Source organism: Camarhynchus parvulus, chromosome 18 (assembly GCF_901933205.1).
Source record: "Camarhynchus parvulus chromosome 18, STF_HiC, whole genome shotgun sequence".
In the NCBI taxonomy this organism is placed as follows: Eukaryota; Metazoa; Chordata; class Aves; order Passeriformes; family Thraupidae; genus Camarhynchus; species Camarhynchus parvulus.
Window position 1 is genome coordinate 4,923,723 of NC_044588.1, and position 18,778 is coordinate 4,942,500.

The 18,778-nt window shown below is 61.6% G+C and overlaps 2 protein-coding genes across 2 annotated transcripts; both read left to right on the plus strand.

Moving 5' to 3' along the window:
- The first annotated feature begins 8,514 nt into the window (after positions 1-8,514).
- On the plus strand, positions 8,515-10,193 carry RPL38 (ribosomal protein L38). Its single transcript, XM_030962062.1, has 5 exons — positions 8,515-8,561; positions 8,766-8,797; positions 9,029-9,089; positions 9,802-9,924; positions 10,096-10,193. Exons 2-5 carry the CDS (start codon positions 8,795-8,797, stop codon positions 10,119-10,121), a joined length of 213 nt encoding a protein of 70 aa, XP_030817922.1. The 5' UTR covers positions 8,515-8,561; positions 8,766-8,794; the 3' UTR covers positions 10,122-10,193.
- A 618-nt stretch (positions 10,194-10,811) lies between these two features.
- Positions 10,812-18,093, plus strand: TTYH2 (tweety family member 2). The gene is made up of 14 exons (XM_030961972.1): positions 10,812-10,983; positions 11,484-11,656; positions 12,789-12,900; positions 13,793-14,013; positions 14,092-14,187; positions 14,270-14,342; positions 14,644-14,713; positions 14,834-14,889; positions 14,969-15,061; positions 15,137-15,229; positions 15,309-15,451; positions 15,536-15,724; positions 15,807-15,885; positions 17,627-18,093. The coding sequence occupies exons 1-14, from the start codon at positions 10,855-10,857 to the stop codon at positions 17,702-17,704; spliced, it is 1,605 nt and encodes a 534-aa protein (XP_030817832.1). The 5' UTR covers positions 10,812-10,854; the 3' UTR covers positions 17,705-18,093.
- The last annotated feature ends 685 nt before the right edge of the window (positions 18,094-18,778 follow it).

Sequence of the window (18,778 nt, forward strand, 5' to 3'; positions counted from 1 at the left end):
GAATCACATCCCAGTGACAGGGTGATCCCTGTGTCCCACCTCAGTGACAGGATGGTCCTTGTGTCCCATCACAGTGACAAAGTGGTCTCTGCATCCCACCCCAGGGACAGAGTGATCCTGGTCCCTGTGTCCCACCCCAGTGACAGGGTGATCCCGGTCCCTGTGTCATACCCCAGTGACAGGGCGATGCTGGTCCCCGTGTCCCCCCTTCCCCAGCGGCACGGCCGTGCTCGCCCCCTGCCTGTGCCGTTGCCATTTTGCCGTTCCCCCCTCGCTCCGCCGGCCTCCCGGGCTGATTTATGAAGCCCAAGGCTGCAATCAAGGCCGCGGCCCCCGAGGACGCTCGGACCGGGAGCGGCGGCGGCTGAATGCCAATGGGGCCGGGGCCGGGGCCGGTCCCCGGCGGGAGGGAAGATGGATCTCTGCACCTGGGGATGCTCCGGGCAGGGCTGCGGGAGCGGGATGTGCTCCTGCTCACGGGAACGTGGCGTCAGGAGAGGGGACGCGCCGCATCCCTAACGCGGTGACAAATGCCATCCCTCCGGGAAGGAGCCCCCGAGGCAGAGCAAATATCTCAAATATCTCCCTGAAAGACAACAGCAGCGTGGCGAGTGACAGGCTTTGTCACCAGCTCCTGGGAAGGCGCCAGAGCCGCGCAGCCTTCGCCTCTGGGGAGCCCCCGGCACCCCGCTCTGCCCCCGGATCTGGGGGAGCCCCGGGCACCCCGGATCCCTCGGATCCCAACACCCATCCCCGAGCTGCCATCCGCGCTCCGTGCTGGCTCCTCTGGCCTGACGTGAGCTGATTTTGGGAGGCAGTGGGTGGCGAGGGAGTACAGCTGCCGCTAAGTTATCCAAACGATTTATCTTAAGATTCATCCAGAATTCATGGCGCGGGAGCCCGGGCCGTGTCGGCCGTTAATATTCATGCGGATTTGGAGCAGCGTTAATCACCGCCGCTGACAATTGGCACTTCCCTTAATTGCCCGTGCAGCCGGCTCTGCCCGCCGTGTCCCTCCCCCCCGGCCCCCCCCGGGATGGGTGCGGGGTCCCTGAATGTCCCCGCCTGGATTTTTGTCGCCGTTTTGCTGTGACACGGGGGCTGCTCCCCGATTCCCTTCTCGGAGCATCCCCGGGCTGGGGCATCGCTGCGCCCACAGCGACCTCCGGGGGCTGTCGCACCCCCGGGGGCTGTCGCTGTCCTCCAGTGCCACCTCCCAGCGCGGGGACACGGATCTGGGTCCCGCTGGGGCCGTGCCCGCGGCTGGTGGAGCATCCCCAGGGTGACATCGCGGAGCTCAGGGGGTGGATGGATACCGGGACATCCCCCGGGGCTCTCCCCATCCCGCCGTGCCTTACTCCAGCGCGGGCACACGGAGCTGATGCCAGCCGAGCTCTGTCCCCGCTGTGCCCATCCCCAGCGCCCCGGAGCCGCTCCCACCCACCTGGAGCATCCCCCGGGGCCCTCCCGGTGCTCCCCCGGCACATCCCGGCCTGCAGAGGCGGACGCGGAGCCCGGCGGGGCTGTGGCCCGGCTGCCGAGCCGCTGTCGCCGTTACCTGTCACCGCTGTCACTCCGCTGCCATCCCGCCAGCTGCCGCGGCTCGCCCGCGGAATTCCAATGAGGATCCGGGAGCTGCGGCACCCCCGGGGCTGGGGGACAGCGTGTGCCACGGGCAGGGCTGGCAGCTGTCCCCAGAGAGGGGCTGAGGGCCCTGCAGGTCGCGGCAGCCAGCGAGGTGGGACACGGGTGACAGCAGCACGGGCAGGACACAGCCATGAGGTCACTCTTGGGGCCGTGCACCCCAAAAACAGCACCAGGAATCAGCACATGGGGCTGGGACCTGCAGAGCCAAGTGATCCCAAAAAATCCCCCAAACCCTGGTGCCCCCCAGATCCCACACTGTGCCACCAGGTCCCAAATTGTGCCACCAGGTCACTCCCGGGGCCGGGCACCCCAAAACCAACACTGGGAAGCAGCACAAGGGGCTGGGACCCCACGATCCCATCCATCCCCCTGCAGAGCCAAAGTAATCCCAAAAAATCTCTCAAACTCCCTCTCCCCAAACCCCAGGGGCACCACATTGTGCCCCCAAGGTCCCAGATTGTGCCACCAGGTCACTCTCGGGGCCGTGCACCCCAAAACCAACACCGGGGAGCAGCACAAGGGACTGGGACCCCACAATCCCATCCATCCCCCTGCAGAGCCAAAGTAATCCCAAAAAATCCCCCAAACCCCGGTGTCCCCTGTGGCCCCGCGGCTCCGGGCGGGTCCCAGCTGTCCCCGCGCCGTAATTGTCCTAATTAGATGGGCAGATTGGGATGGAGGTTTCAGCAGGCCCCAGGAGCGGGGAGGCAGGAGGAGATAATGGAATCGCAGATGACATTCCCATCACCCAGCCGCTCCCGCCGCCGCCGCAGCCCGGTCGGAAAATTATGCGGAAGGGGGGAGGAAAATTTCCATAATCTTCCTCTGCAGGATGAGAGCGAACGGGGCTGGAGCCGAGAGGGGTGACAGGGAATGCTCTGTCCCCGGCCTGCAGCGCCACCGCGGTGTCACCCACCCTGTGCTGTGTCCCCAGCCGGCAGTGCCACCGCGGTGTCACCCACCCTGTGCTGTGTCCCCGGCCTGCAGTGCCACCGCGGTGTCACCCACCCTGTGCTGTGTCCCCAGCCGGCAGTGCCACCGCGGTGTCCCCCACCCTGTGCTGTGTCCCCAGCCGGCAGTGCCACCGCGGTGTCACCCATCCTGTGCTGTGTCCCCGGCCTGCAGCGCCACCGCGGTGTCACCCGCCCTGTGCTGTGTCCCCAGCTGGCAGCGCCACCGCGGTGTCACCCACCCTGTGCTGTGTCCCCAGGCGGCACTGCCACCGCGGTGTCCCCCACCCTGTGCTGTGTCCCCGGCCGGCAGTGCCACCGCGGTGTCACCCACCCTGTGCTCTGTCCCCACCGCGTGCCTGGCCTGGCTGGGGTCTCCCTGCATCCCTCCAGGTCCCGGGTGTGTCAGGTGTCACCCCTGGGTCACCACTGGGGTTTGGGGACATCGTGGGGACAAGGATTCACCGTGGGTTTTGCACAGCGTATTTTGCACGGCTTTATGAAGGATGTTGTGGTTTACATCTCTGATTCTTCACAAATGAAATGATCACTGAAAAGATATGTACACGTGCACGTAGGAGCCTTTTCAAGGATATGGACCAAAACTGGAACGCTGTGCCCTACCACCTTCCAACAGAACTGCAATGTGCCCTGCTTTGCTACTGTGTCTCTGCCTTAAATTTCCATGTGGAAATATAAAATCAAGAAGCTGATGGAAACGAGACACTCAGTGAGGATGCACCGCTCTCCTCGGAGAAGACAAGGAAGATGTGAGGGACAAAACAGAGCTGGCCTGTGCCCCCAGCCAGGGCAGAGGGGACAGATGGGGACATCGGGGTGCCACTGGGGTGTTCCAGCTTCTCAGAGCCCCCAGAGAACAATCCGGGGCGGGGCAGGAGCCGCTCCCCATGTGGATGCTGCTCCTGGCTCCATCTGGGTGCTCTGCCCGGGCAGGATCCAGCCCATCCCTAATTACAAAAAATCTCTTTATTCCAGAGATTCCCACCGTGCCCGATGCCTGCAGGAAACTTCCAGCCCGGTTTCCTTCTCCTCCCTGACCTCACCTCCCCCCCAGACCCTTCCCCAGCCCTGTGCTTGCCCCTTCCCCAAATTTGCTGCCTCATTTCCGGGGCATTTCCATGAAAACAGGCGCTTTGTTTCCTGGGATTCAGCTCTGCCCGCTCCCCCCTCAGCCTTTGTCCTCCACAAACACGGAACAAAAAGGGGGGAGAGGCAGGAAAACCCCACGGAGCCTCCAAAGGGGCTGTTTGGGCCCCAAATTGCCCCTGAAGCTGCTCGGGGCTGGGCTGATGGATGGGCTGGGAGCTGCACCAGGAGCCCTGCACGCAGGAAAACGAGAGAGAAAAGGGAAAAAAGAGGGAAATAGGGAGAGATTCCTGTCCCTGCCGGTGATAAATGCTGCCAGCACACGGCAGAGAGGGAAATCCGTCTTGCTCCTCTGCGCTGGGGGGAGAGATTCTGCTAAACTCGGGGAGAAATCAACTCCTGCTGCAGTTTGTGCCCTGGATCTGCAGGGAACGTGTCCTGTCGTGTCTCTGCTGCCTCTGCCAACTCAATCCCACCTCAATCTCGGCTCAATCCCGGCTCAATCCCGGCTCAATCCCACCTCAATCCCGTCTCCATCCCGGCTCCATCCCGGCTCAGTCCCGGTTCAATCCCACCTCAATCCCACCTCAATCCCGGCTCAATCCCACCTCAATCCCGGCTCAATCCCACCTCAATCCCACCTCAATCCCACCTCAATCCCGGCTCAATCCCGGCTCCGAGGGACACAGGGCTGCAGGAGCAGAGCAGGGGCAGCACAGTGACAGTGACAGTGACAGTGACAGAGGGGCCAGCACGGTGCCACCACCCTGGGAACGGTGTGGGGACACGCTGCCCTGTGTTTGGTGGGAAAACCCACCGGGAATTCCCTCCTGGAAGGGGCTGCCCAGGGAGGTTTGGAGTTCCCAGCCCTGCAGGTGCCCAGGGAAGGGCTGGAGGTGGCACTCAGGGCTGGGGACAAGGTGGGGACAGGGCACGGATTCACTCCTGGAGGTCTTTTCCAGCCTGATCCCGGGATTCCGCCGGGCACGGCTCCATCTGCCACATCCCTGCCATGTCCCAGCCACTCGTGTCCCCAAAGTGGGGCTCAGCCCCCTGGGATGTCCCATTCCCGAGGACAGGGACACCTCCCGTGCTCAGGCCTGCTGTGGGACCCCGAAACTGAGCGTGGCCACAGAACCATGGGATGGTTTGGCTGGGAACGACCTCAGAGGTCATCCCATTCCACCCTTGCCGTGGGCAGGGACACGTCCGCATTGTGCCACCAGGTCCCCCAGGTCCCACATTGAGCCACCAGGTCCCCCAGTGTGTCACCAGGTCCCCCAGGTCCCCCAATGTGCCACCAGGTCCCCCAGGTCCCATATTTTGTCACCAGGTCCCCCAGTGTGTCACCAAGTCCCCCAATATGCCACTAGGCCCCCAAGGTCCCCAATGTGCCACCAGGTCCCACAGTGTGCCACCAGGTCCCACAGTGTGCCACCAAGTCCCCGAGATCTCCCAATGTGCCACCAGGTCCCCCAATGTGCCACCAGGTCCCACATTGTGCCACCAGGTCCCACATTGTGCCACCAGGTCCCACAGTGTGCCACCAGGTCCCCAGTGAGCCACCAGGTCCCCCAATGTGCCACCAGGTCCCACATTGTGCCACCAGGTCCCACATTGTGTCACCAGGTCCCACACTGTGTCACCAGGTCCCACATTGTGCCACCAGGTCCCCCAGGTCCCCCAGGGCCCAGGTGGCCCCGCAGCTCCTGCAGGGGCGCTGGGAACCGTGGAACACCTCGGGGTGCCTTTGGAATCTCATTTTCCCTCCAAGGACTCCCTTTGGAGCTGCTGCAGAGGAGGAGGAGGAGGGAGGGTCCCACCGACCCCACAAACCCCACACACCAAGGGGTTCAGGGCGCCCCCAAACCTCGAGGTTCGACCCCCCCATCCTTCCACGGCGCTTCCCGAGCAGAATGCGGGGGATTTTTCCCTCTCTCGGCTCTCGCAGGGTGAATTAAGGCCGTTAATTGAATTTCCTCCGGCGGCAGAGCCGGCCCGGGCCGGGGGCAGGCGGCAGGAAACGCATTTGATGTCTCAGAAAAGCTGCGGATCCCGAACGTGCTGGGGTTTGGGGCTGGCGTTTTTTAATTTTTTAATTTTTTTTTTAATTTAAAGTCGGTCGTAAAAAGAGCCTGACTTTGAGGAGCTAACGACTCTCATGAATTATTTCTGTTGATTTAGGCGCCCACTCGGCTTTAAATATTAATTAATATCATTATTTATAATATTTATATAATTATTTATATAATTATATATAGCTATAATTAATTCTATATTTATAATATTAATATGTCTTATATTATATTTATAGACAACATGTAATAATTATAATAAATATATAATTATCTATATATTTAATCTATTTATATATACTATATTAACATATTATATATTAATTATAATCTATAACTAATTATTTATATCTTTATATATTCATATAAAATGATCTATTTATATATATCAATCATAACACATATATAATTATTTATATATTTCTACTATTTATATCTAACATATATTTTTATATAATATATATAACAATTATAATCTATAACTAATTATTTATATATTTATACATAACTACTTATTTATATATTATAATACATTTATATATTATATAAATGTGTTATAATATATATGTGTATTTATACGTGTATAAATATATAATATATATAATACACATATTATGTGTACGTGTATAAATACACAAATGTACAAATATATGTGTATAAATATAATATATATATAAATATATATAAATCAAAATATAAATAAATATAAATAAAAATAAAAATAAAAATAAAATTTGTACATTTGTATATATGTATATAATATATATAATACATATATAATAATATATATAATATATATACATATGTGTAAAATATATATATGTATTTATATATAATACATAACTAATTATTTATATATTTATAATATTTATATATAATATATTTGTATATTATCTATAACAGTTCTAATACATAAATATTTATATATTTATACTATTTAAGTATCATGTATATTTTTATAGAATATATTATAATGACCATCTATAATTATATATATTTATAATATTTCTATAGGATAGATGCATTTATATATAATATATGATAATTATGAGATATAAAATTATTTATAATTATTATTGATGAGGGAGAAGTGCTGCCTTTCCCTGGGGAGGGCGGCAGTGACGCTGCCCGGGGGGTGCAGGGCACGAGGGGACACTCCAGCCCCTTCCCCTGCCCCGGGGTGGGGCCAAGCTGCGTTTTGGGGCACAAACGGGGCCGTTGGGGCTGGAGAAGGAGCTGCTGGGAATGTCCCCTCCCCTCCAGAGGGACAATGGCTCAGGGTGCTGGTGGCCCTCAGGGTCCTTACTGGGCCCGGGGTTCCTTCGCATCTTCATGACTGACACAACAATGGAACGGTTTGGGTGGGAGGGGACCCCAAACTCATCGCATTCCCAGGCTGCTCCCAAACATCCAAGCCCGCGACACCAGCAGGGATGGGGCAGGGGGGTCCCTCCCAAGCCCAATCTTTCCATAATCCCATAAATCCCGGGGGTTTTGGGGTGCCTCAGCCCCCTCGGCGTCAGCATCCCGCGCTGGTGCCAAGCCGGGCCCTTTCGGCGGCGCTTTAGTTTTATTGTCATGCCAAAAGCTTTAATTCGGGGCTGTCGTCCTCCCGCGCCGCTGATTTACGCTGCCAGGGCTTTAATTACAGCATTCAGCGTTTCTGAAAACATGAAAAAGCGCTCGGCTTCGGCAGCAATTAAAAGGCAGCGGAGTAGAGCAGCCCATCGGAGGGGAGGTGAGTAAATCAAACAATTAAAAAGCTCGTTTGTGCCGAGGGGGAAGGGTGCCCCCCCAAAATCCTCTCCTGGGGGGAGCCCTGGGCTGGCAGCCGCGGGTGTCACCCCAGTAACCGGGCTTGGGGTGATACTGGGAGCACTGGCGGGGGGGGGTGGGACCCCATCCAGCATCCCTTGGGAACATCCCAGCACCCCAAAAACCGGCCCGAAATCCGCGCAGGGCTCGGCAGGACCGGGATGGGGATGGGGACAGTGACAGGGATGGGGACAGTGAAAGGATGGGGACAGTGACAGGAGGGGACAGTGACAGGGATGGGGACAGTGACAGGATGGGGACGGGGACAGGATGGGGATAGGGATGGCGACAGAATTGGGATGGGGATGGGGACAGTGACAGGATGGGGATGGGAACAGTGACAGAGTGGGAATGGGGATGGGGACAGTGACAGGACGGGGATGGGGACAGTGACAGCATGGGAACAGTGACACGATGGGGACAGTGACAGGATGGGGATGGGGACAGTGACAGCATGGGAACAGTGACACGATGGGGACAGTGACAGGATGGGGTTCCTTCTCCTCGCCACCCATCCCCACGGATTCTGCGCGGTGTTTTAGGGTGTTTGCACGGCTTTGGGGTTTTCAGCGGGATCGAAGCTCTCTCTTGTGGCAGAACCGCTCCATTACAGCCCTGCCCGGGTTACCGAGCGCCGGCATCGCCCGGGGCTCCCCGGGACGGAACCGCTGACGGATCATCCCCGGAGGGGCTCTGCGGCTCGGGAAACTGCCAGCAGCCCGCCCTGCTCCCCGTGCCCGGCAGCTCCCGGCCGTGCCCGGCTCCGGGGGGCTGGAGGTGCCCGAAATTCCCTCCGCAGCCGCCGCCGGTCCCGTTCGCACCGGGGCTGAGCCCCCGCCCGCTCATCGCAGCTCCCGCCGTCGCCACCGCCATCCGAAGCTTTTTGTCCGCCGCCCGCACCGTAGGAAATAAAGGCCCGGATGCGGAAGTGCCGCGCTCATTTCCGGTTTGTTCTCAGCGATTGCGGGTGAGCGATGGCGGCCGGGGGGAGCCGGGGGGGCCTGGGGCATCCACCGCCATCCGCCGCCATCCGCGGCCTTGCGGCACCGGGCGGCCCCGGGGCGGGCTGGGGAGGAGGAGGGAGCGCGGGGACACCCGAGGGCGGACGGGGGGCGGCGGGCGCGATGGCGGGGGGCTGCGCTGACACCATCTTGGCCCGTTTGTGCCGCAGGTTGGAGCTGCCGAAGCCGAGCCGGAACCATGGTGAGGGGCCGGGGCCTGCGAGGGGAGGGTGCTGCAGTGAGGGAGGGTGGCTTGGGGGTCTCTGGGGTGGGTGAGCGGGGCCCTGGGGGGTTCTGTGGACGGGGAATGAGCTCTGGGCACAGAGCACATCCCGGGACAGCCCCAGGCTGGAGCTGTCCCTGCCCATGGCACGGATGAGCTTTGGGGTCTTTCCAAAAGGAACATTCCATGAGTTTGTGTTTGGCCTCGCAGCCTCGCAAGATTGAGGAGATCAAGGATTTCCTGCTGACGGCGCGGCGGAAGGACGCCAAGTGTGAGTGGGGGTCTCAGGCAGCCTGGGGGAGGCTCCAGCTCGTTCCCTGCGGGCGCTGAGGAGCTCCTTGCCTCGGGAACGCCGAGGGGTCGGGGCTGGCCTGCTCCCTCCTGTGGAGTGTCCCTGGGAACGCTGTTCCCAGCTGTGCATGCCCTGGGGGGTTCAGCCAAACCCCTGGAGGCAATTCCCAAATTTTCCCTGCTCTGTGGGATGGTGCAGCTCCCTGGAAACAATATCCAGATTTCTCCCTGCTCTGTGGGATGGTGAAGCTCCCTGGAAGCCATGTCTAAGTTTTCCCTGCTCTGTGGGATGCTGCAGCTCCCTGGAAACAATTTCCAAATTTCCCCCTGCTCTGTGGGATGATGATGTGTGGAATGTTGGAGCTCTGCCACCACAGGTGATTCATTCATCACCCTCAACGGGAGATTTTTGTTGTCACCACAAGTCGAGGATAATTGAGACAAAGAGCTGCCTTGTCTCGCTGTTCAGCAACACGGGAAGAGTTTTTTCCCCTCTTCTCCCTCTTGTTTGGATCTGGCTGTGGCAGGATCCCTCGGGAATCCTGTGACAAGGGAGAGTTGAGCACTGACAGAGCTTTTTCCTCCCCATCCTCACTCTGGATGGAGCTGGAGGTTTCTGCACGGGGCAGGGCGTGCACTGGGATTCCCAGGGATGCCACCGGGGTGTCCCTGCTGTCCCCTCCTCCCTGCAGCCGTCAAGATCAAGAAGAACAAGGACAACGTGAAGTTCAAGGTGCGCTGCAGCCGGTACCTCTACACCCTGGTCATCACCGACAAGGAGAAGGCAGAGAAGCTGAAGCAGTCCCTGCCCCCAGGTATCCTGGGAATCCCCTGTGGGGTGTGTGGGATTGAGGGGGGCTGTGGAGCCTTCTGGAAGGGTTCCTGGAGCTGGGGTCATTGCTTGGTGTTCCCATGGAACTGGAGGTTCCAGGCACCCCTTCCATGCCTGAGCCCCCCTCAGTCCATGTCCCCTCTCTCCTCCCCAGGTCTGGCCGTGAAGGAGCTGAAATGAGCCGGGAGCAGCTGGGTACCTGTTGGATTCTCTGTGTTTGTTAAAATAAATAAAAAACTGTTCCTGGTGTCACGTGTGGTGTTTCACAACTCGCTGTTCCTGGCCCTGGAGCCACTCTGGGGGTCCTGGAGCCACTCTGGGGGTTGGGAGCCACTCTGGGGGTCTTGGGAACCACTCTGAGGGTCCCGGAGCCGCTCTGGGGCTCTTGGGAGCCACTCTGAGAGTTGGGAGCCACTCTGGGGATCCTGGAGCGACTCTGGGGGTCCTAGAAGCCACTCTGGGGGTCCTGGAGCCGCTCTGGGGCTCTTGGGAGCCACTCTGGGGGTCCTGGAGCCGCTCTGAGGGTTGGGAGCCATTCTGGGGGTGCTGGGGCTGGTGCTGCTCCCGGCAGTGGGGTGGTTCTGGTACCGGTGGGCACCGGCGACTCACCGGGCCTGGAGCTGCCCCTTCGCTCTGGGGTGACAGCTGGGGACGGGCCCTGGGGCTGGCACACGGGACCACCAGCGTGTCCTGTGCGTGGTGCCCTCCCCAGCAGGGCCCCTTTAGCGGAGGTTTGGGGCGCGGGGTCGCGGGGCTGTGTCGGCGCGCTGTCCCAGCCGGGGCGGGGCGCGGGGCGGTACCGGGGGGCGGTACCGGTGGGTGGCTCCCGGGGCGTGTGCGGGGCGGGCGGGCAGAGCCCGCGGCGTGGCGGCACCGCCGCCCCCGCCCGGCAGCGCGGCGACCCCGGCCCGCCATGGGGCCCGCCCGCGCCGATTACCTGGCGCCCTGGTGGGCGGCCTGGCTGCACGGGCTCCCGCACCGCGACCCCCGCCTGCAGCCCGTGCCCAGCACCTTCCGCCCGCAGGACCCCGACTACCAGCAGGTACCGGCCCGGGACCCCCGCGCCCCCCGCGCTTCCCCGCGCCCGGTCCCGCTCGCCCCGCGCCCCCGCCCGCTCCCGGCGGCGCCCGGCGCCGGCTCTGATCCCACGGCGCACAAAGCGCCTTTCATCGCCCGGGCCGGCCGGCACCGGCACCCCCGGCCCCGCCGCTCCCCTCCCGGCCCCGCCGCTTCCTCTGCCCCTGCCCAGCCCCCGCCCCGCGCTGCCGCGGCCGCCCGGCATCCCGGGGCACGGCCCGCCGTGACCCCCGCACGGGGAGGGGGCAGCGCCGCCGTCCCGGTGCCCCGACAGCCCCGCTGCACCCCCGGCTCGGGGCCCTGCGTGGGAATGGGGACAGGCTGGGGACGGGGACGGGGACGGGGACGGGGACACTTCTTCCTCTTCCGCACGTGACAGTCCCGTGGGGCGCGGAGCGCCGCCGCATCCCGGCCACGCGAACGGGTCACGGGCACGGCGGCTGACTGTCCCCTCTCTCCTTCCAGTCGCTGCTTGTCCTGGGCTTGCTGGCCGCCGTGTGCCTCGGCCTCAACCTCCTCTTCCTCACCGTGTACCTGATCTGCCTGTGCTGCTGCAAGAGGGACCAGGACGCCGAGAGCAAGCGGCCCCACTCGTGTTGTGTCACCTGGATGGCCGTCACCGCCGGGCTCATCTGCTGGTGAGGACGGGGACAGGGACCTGCTGCTGTCCCCCTGTCACCGAGGGGACGCTGCGCTCCAGCCTTTCCGAGCGGCTTTAATTAGATCTGTGCAATGAACGTGCTCCATCCCTGCCTCCTCCCGCGCAGCTGCCGGGGCAGCCCCAGGGAGCAGCTGCGGGCCGGCCCCGGCCCCGGCCCCGTCAGGGCTGTGCAGAATTCCCGGTTAATCCCGGGCGGGAGCCTGGCCGGTCGCTAATCCCAGCCCCGAGCAGATGGCGGGCGGCAGCGTGACCCAGCTGGCAGCTCCCTTGTGCCCGACCTTAATTGCAGCCACAACAATTAAACAAGGGGACTCTTCTTCCCCCAGCTCTGGGGGCTTCCCAAGCCCACCTCGGTCCGGGGTGGCTGGGAGGACCCCCAGGGCAGCCACCCCGAGTGTCCCCCGGCATTGGTGGCCTGGGGGGGAGCAGGATGGGCCACGGGCCCCTTTGGCTGCCTGGCCACGACCCTGGCTCCAGACAAAGGGAGCTGTGCCGGGGCGGGGCGAGATGGCTGCCTGCGAGCCTCGCACGGAGCGGGGAGACAGGGAAACGGCACTAATGAGCTCAGCCAGCTCCCCCAGCATGGCTGGGGGCACTCTGCAGCTCCCGGGGGCTTTGAACCCCACCAGCAGCCTCCTTTGGGCTGGTGTGTGTTGGTTGTACCGGGGTTTGGGGTTTGGCGAGCACACAGTGGGCACGTGCCCGGCCAGGACACGGCCACAGGCACCTCTGTCCTTGGAGCCAGCTCCAAGCTCCATCCCAGCTTCGTGGGGAGCTCTGCAGCAGCTGCAGGGAGCTCTCCACAGGCTCTGGAGGCGAAGGTTTAATCGGAGCCACGGCGGATTCCCCTCATCTGCTTGGCCCAGCCCCTCCGCCCTCAATCTCTCGGGGTTTGGCAGGAGGAGATTCCAAGGCACAGCTCTGGCTGTCCCCAGGCCCCTGACACCAGCAGGAGCAGGTTCCCATCACAGTGCTGTCCCTGCCCCACTCTCTGTCTCTGCCCTGCCGTTGAGCTGTCCCCCAGAAGCAGGGGGGTGTCCCCTGTCCGGCAGGTGTGGCAGGGTGAGCGTGTCCCTCCCCTGTCACCAGGGTCCCCTCTCTGCCCACAGCGCCGCCGTTGGCATCGGCTTCTACGGGAACAGCGAGACCAACGACGGCATTTTCCAGCTGCTCTATGCCCTGGACCACGCCAACCAGACCCTGACTGGCATCGACTCCCTGGTAGGGCCCCCGGGTGCCTCAGTCCCTGCCCTGGGTTTGGTTTGGGGACGTCCGGCCGAGCCCCGGCGTGGCTGTGCTGGCTGAGCACAGAGGCTGATGTCACCCCGCAGAATGGGAGCTTTGTGGCCCAGCAGGGCCGGGTCAGGGCCATGGCAGGGCTGTTCTGAGGGCACTGCGGGGTGGGGGGAGCTGATCTGCTGGGGAAGGCATTGCAGGGATGGGGCACAGGGCTCTGCCGGGCTGGTGGGTGCTGAACATCCCAGGGAATGACCATCCCTGGGGGAATGACCATCCCTGGGGGAATGACCATCCCTGGAGGAATGACCATCCCTGGGGGAATGACCATCCTGGGGACTGTCCATCCTGGGGACTGTCCATCCTGGGGGAATGACCATCCCTGGGGGAATGACCATCCTGGGGACTGTCCATCCTGGGGGAATGACCATCCCTGGGGGAATGACCATCCTGGGGACTGTCCATCCTGGGGGAATGACCATCCCTGGGGGAATGACCATCCTGGGGGAATGACCATCCCTGGAGGAATGACCATCCTGGGGGAATGACCATCCTGGGGACTGTCCATCCTGGGGACTGTCCATCCCAGGGAATGACCATCCTGGGGAATGACCATCCTGGGGGAATGACCATCCCTGGGGGACTGTCCATCCTGGGGACTGTCCATCCTGGGGACTGTCCATCCTGGGGGACTGACCATCCTGGGCATGGACCATTCTGGGCATGGACCATCCTGGGGGACTGACCATCCTGGGGGACTGACCATCCTAGGGAATGACCATCCTGGGTAAATGACCGTCCTGGGCACTGACCATCCCAGGGCACTGACCATCCCAGGGCACTGACCATCCTGGACTGACCATCCCTGTGGCCACAGGTTGCCAGCACCACGCTGCAGATGCAGGGAGCGCTGGAGCAGCACGTGGCACGGCTGAATGAGCTGCTGGCCTCGCGGGGGGATTACGTGCAGACCCTCAAGTTCACGCAGCAGCTGGCTGGCAGCATTGTCCTGCAGCTCCAGGGGCTGCCAGCCTGGCGGGGCGTCAGCGCTGACCTCACTGAGCTGTCGGGACAGGTGGCCTATGTGGAGTATTACAGGTGAGCTCCAGCATCCCGGCATGTCCCAGCAGGGCTGGGGAGCTGCCCCTGTGTGACACAGCCTTCCTCTGCACCCAGGTGGTTGGCTTACCTGCTCTTCTTCATCCTCGTCCTCACCGTCTGCCTGCTGGCCTGCCTGGGGCTGGCCAAGCACTCCCGCTGCCTCCTGCTCCTGTGAGTACCCTGGGGGCGGCCTTGGGGGGCTCACGGGGAGCCCCAGCCATGCTGCCCACTCTGCTCCCCGCTCTCCCTGCAGGATGCTGTGCTGTGGGCTGCTCATGGTGGTCCTCAGCTGGACCTCCATGGCCGTGGACATGGCGGCCGCAGTGGTGAGTGGGGCAGGAGGGAGGGAGGGAAGGGCTGCTGGGGGCTGTGCTGGGCACTGCTGGCATCGGTGACATCCCTTGGGGCAGGAGGGAGGGAGGGAAGGGCTGCTGGGGGCTGTGCTGGGCACTGCTGGCATTGGTGATGTCCCTTGGGGCAGGAGGGAGGGAGGGAAGGGCTGCTGGGGGCTGTGCTGGGCACTGCTGGCATTGGTGACATCCCTTGGGGCAGGAGGGAGGGAGGGAAGGGCTGCTGGGGGCTGTGCTGGGCACTGCTGGCATCACTGACGTCCCTCTGTCCCCACAGGGCACCAGCGACTTCTGTGTGGCCCCGGACAAGTTCATCCTGAACCAGACAGATGATGAGATCAGTGCAGGTCAGGGCTGGCTGTGAGGTGGAGGCAGGACCCCAAAACCCACCTGGGGGACTGCCACTGTGCCCCCACTGCTCCCTGTGCCCCGGGATGCTCCTGCTGATGTTCCCGTTCTCTCTGCAGAGGTGGTTCATTATTACCTGTACTGTGACCAGAGCCTGAGCAGCCCCTTCCAGCAGGTACAGGGGGGCTGGGCACCCTCTTTGGTGCTGCCTGGGCCTGGGGGAAACCGTGACTGTGCCCCACTCCCCCCCGCAGGCTCTCACCATGTTCCAGCGCTCGCTGACCACCATGCAGATCCAGATCCAGGGGCTCATCCAGTATGCGCTGCCCCTCTTCCCCACAGCTGAGGTACAGGAGCGGGGAGCAGGGATCCCCATCCCTCCTTCTTCTCCCCAGAGCTGCCTGACCCCCCTTTTCCCACAGAAAGACCTGCTGGGGGTGCAGCAGCTCCTCAACTCCTCGGAGACCAGCCTGCACCAGCTGACAGCCCTGCTGGACTGCCGGGGGCTGCACAAGGTGAGGGGGGGCTGCCTGGGGAGCGTGGCTGGGCTCCCCCTGCGGTGCCACCAGCGCTGCCCTGCCCGTGTCCCACCAGGATTACCTGGATGGCCTCATTGGCATCTGCTACGACGGCGTGGAGGGGCTGCTCTACCTGGGGCTCTTCTCCCTGCTGGCGGCCGCCGCCTTCTCCACGGTGATCTGCGCGGCGCCGCGCGCCTGGCAGCAGCTGGCGGGGCGGTGCGTGTGCCCCCTGCCCTCCCCCTGGGCACAGAGACCCCCCCTTTGCCCCCGGGGTGCGATGCCAGCGCTGTGTCCCCGCAGGGAGCGCGACTACGACGACATGGACGAGGAGGACCCGTTCAACCCCGCGGCGCGGCGCATGGCCGCGCACCGCCCGCCGCGGGGGCAGCTGCGCAGCTTCTGCAGCTACAGCAGCAGCCTGGGCAGCCAGAGCAGCCTGCAGCCCCCGGCGGCGCAGACCGTGTCCAACGCGCCCGTCTCCGAGTACATGTGAGCCCCCCCGAGCCCCCTGTGCCGCGGCCGTGGCCCCGGGCTGGGCAGGGGGTGACGGGGGTCTCGCTGTGCCCCCCAGGAACCAGGCCGTGCTCTTCGGAGGGAACCCCCGCTATGAGAACGTGCCCCTCATCGGGAGGGGCTCTCCTCCCCCCACGGTACGATGGGGGGCCGAGGTCAAAGCCTTGTGATGCCCCGGGGAGGTCACTGTGGATCGGCGGGGTGGAACAGGGATGGGGGGTCCTGGTGCCTCCTGCCCGGCTCTGACCCAAATCCCAGCCACCCATGGGGAGGGGGCACAGCTCGGGGACACCAAAATGAGCGTCCCCTCCCTCCCTTCCCTGTGCTTCCTCTCCATCCTGGCTCTCAGAGGATGCTCCTCACAGTTCTCCCCTCACATTCCCATTTCCCTGCTCGTCAATCCTGCCCTGTCTGGTATTGCTGCTTCATTTTTTTTATTCCTTGTCTTTTTCTTTCTTTCTTTCTTTCTTTTTTTTTTTTTCTTTTTTTTCTTTTTTTGTGATTTCTTTTAATTTTTTGCATCCATTATTTTGGAGCTAAGTTGCCCATCAAGAGTAAGTTCAGCCATTTCGTTCTCCCTCCTTACCCCGGGGGCAGCAGCCAAATTCTCCCCTCCTCCTCCTCCTCACCCTTCCACACCTCCCTCCATCCCCTTTTCCTGCCTGGCTTTTGGGGTGCAGAGAGCTTGGAGAGGGGGGACAAAGGCCCAGGAGGATTTTCAGCTCCCACCTATTGGGATGCTGTCCCTGTCTCCATCCCTCCCTGCCAGGAATGCCCCAGGAATGCTGCCTGGGCAGGAATCCTGCCACTCTCCTCCAGGGAGGATTTTTTCCATCAGGTGGAAGCTTGGATCCCATCTCACAGACCTGGCAGCTGGCGAGAGCCTCCTCCCGGGGGGGGGACACGAGTGGGGGGATTAATTGGAGCTCTTCTCCCAGCCCTGAATAGTTTAATTCACCCAGGATTCAGATCCCTGAGGAAAGACTTTCCGAGTCCAGAATAACAAACTCGGAATAATCTTCCTTAATGCCTGCCCGGGGTGATCCTCCCTGCTGGGAAATCCTGCAGGAATGTGATGCTGGGGAGGGGCTGGGGCTGGCATGCCATAGGCACACTCCCAGGGCAGATTTGGGGTGAATTTGGGAAGCTCAGAAGGTGGAGGATGAACCTGGGAATGGACAAAGCTGAGCTGGATGGGCTGGAAGGGTTTTGGTTTGGGGAAGGGGCAGATTTGGGATGAATTTGGGAAGGTGGAAGATGCACCTGGGAAGGGACAAAGAGCTGGACTTGGCTTGAGGAGGGGGCTCTTGTCTCCCCCAGCCCTCAGGAGGGCTGAGAGCAGGGTCTGACCCTTTCCATGCCCACCTGGCAGATGAATTTGGGATTAACCCCCACAGGAACACCCCCTTGGGGGCAGCGTGGGGCGTTCTGGGGTGCTGACCCCCGTTTTGGGGTGCTGACCCCTGTTCTGGGGTGCTGACATCTGTTTTGGGGCGCTGACCCCCATTTCGGGGTGCTGACCCCTGTTTTGGGGTGCTGACCCCCGTTCTGGGGTGCTGACCCCCGTTCTGGGGTGCTGACCCCATTTCGGGGTGCTGACCCCCGTTCTGGGATGCTCACCCCCGTTCTAGGGTGCTGACCCCCGTTCTGGGGTGCCGACCCCCGTTCTGGGATGCTCACCCCCGTTCTAGGGTGCTGATCCCCATTTCGGGGTGCTGACCCCCATTTTGCGGTGCTGACCCCCGTTCTGCGGTGCTGACCCCCGTTCTGGGGCGCTGACCCCCGTTCTGGGGTGCTGACCCCCATTTTGGGGCGCTGACCCCCGTTCTGGGGTGCTGACCCCCGTTCTGGGGCGCTGACCCCCGCGTTCCCCTGCAGTACTCCCCGAGCATGAGAGCCACGTACCTGGCGGTCACCGATGAGCACGTCCGGCACCGCGGCGACTTCCCGGCCTAGCAGGGCGCACCAAAGAGCGCGGAGGCACAGCCCGGCACATGGGGTAGGAGCCGCGGCGGGGCTGGGGGCCAAAGCTGGAGCCCCCCAGCGCGCCCTGCCCTGGGCAGCCCCACACCCGCTGCCTTAGGGGCTCCCGGGAGCGCAGAGCGGCTGCGGGGGCTCCTCCTGTCCCCGCAGAACATTCCGGAGCGCACACCCCGCGCCACGCTGCCCTGGCGCTCCCCTAGCAATGCAGCACCAACCACTAGTGATCCCAAACCCTTCCCCAGCCCTTTCCGGCCCCCATGGCGTTCCCAGGACGAGGGATTTGGGATGTTTTGGCCCTGCGGGTTTTCCCTGCTTTGCCGCCGGGGTTTGGGAGGTGCTGGCCTGTTTCAGGGAGGGGTCGCTGCAGTGGGGGTTGGGGCGGGTTTTGGGGTGGGTTTAGGCTCTTTTTGGCTCCCCCGGGTGGGTGTGGGCTGGGGCAGGCTCCCCTCCTCCTGCAGCCCTGGAGTGGTCACACATCCCCTGGGAGAGGGACAGGGACAGGGGCTGCTGGGGCATCCCTGGGGAGGGACAACATGGACCTGCCACCCTGGAGGCTCAGCCAGCATTTCCAGGGTGAGGAGCTGGGACAGCATACGAGCTGAACCTGGCCCTTTGGCACACAGATCCCGGGAAAGGCCCCTTCGCCCTGGAGCAGGGATGGACCCCCTGCCCCATCCACCCAGACCCCAAAGGGTGTGGGCAGGGCACTGGTGTGTCCCCCCCCAGGGCCAGGACATCCCCCTGACTGCCCCTCTCCATATTCCCCGTGACTAGCATCCCTCCCTTGGGGAAAATCCCGAGGGATTTTTTTTTTTTTATTTCTTTGGCTTTTAACGTCTCCATGTAACGGTACTGGTAGAAGAGCTGTTGTAACCGCATGCGAACTAACAGAAGGGCTCCGGCTGGGGGCTGGAGTCCGGCTGGATTTGTTTGTGCCCTTTTGGGAGGAAAGATAATAAACACCTGGACTAAATTACTCTCTCCCGTGCGGTTTTTTTGGGGGGGATAATCATTTTTTGGGTGGATAATTCCGTGTTTGGGGCAGTT

What these genes read in the sequence shown, in the direction of transcription:
- TTYH2 (XM_030961972.1), top strand. Translation starts at nt 10,855, where the DNA reads ATGGGGCCCGCCCGCGCCGATTACCTGGCGCCCTGGTGGGCGGCCTGG. An exon ending in TGAGCAGCCCCTTCCAGCAG is followed by an intron (nt 14,890 to 14,968) that starts GTACAGGGGGGC and finishes TCCCCCCCGCAG; the next exon opens with GCTCTCACCATGTTCCAGCG. An exon ending in TGGCAGCAGCTGGCGGGGCG is followed by an intron (nt 15,452 to 15,535) that starts GTGCGTGTGCCC and finishes GTGTCCCCGCAG; the next exon opens with GGAGCGCGACTACGACGACA.
- RPL38 (XM_030962062.1), top strand. An exon ending in GCGGCGGAAGGACGCCAAGT is followed by an intron (nt 9,090 to 9,801) that starts GTGAGTGGGGGT and finishes TCCTCCCTGCAG; the next exon opens with CCGTCAAGATCAAGAAGAAC. An exon ending in GAAGCAGTCCCTGCCCCCAG is followed by an intron (nt 9,925 to 10,095) that starts GTATCCTGGGAA and finishes TCTCCTCCCCAG; the next exon opens with GTCTGGCCGTGAAGGAGCTG.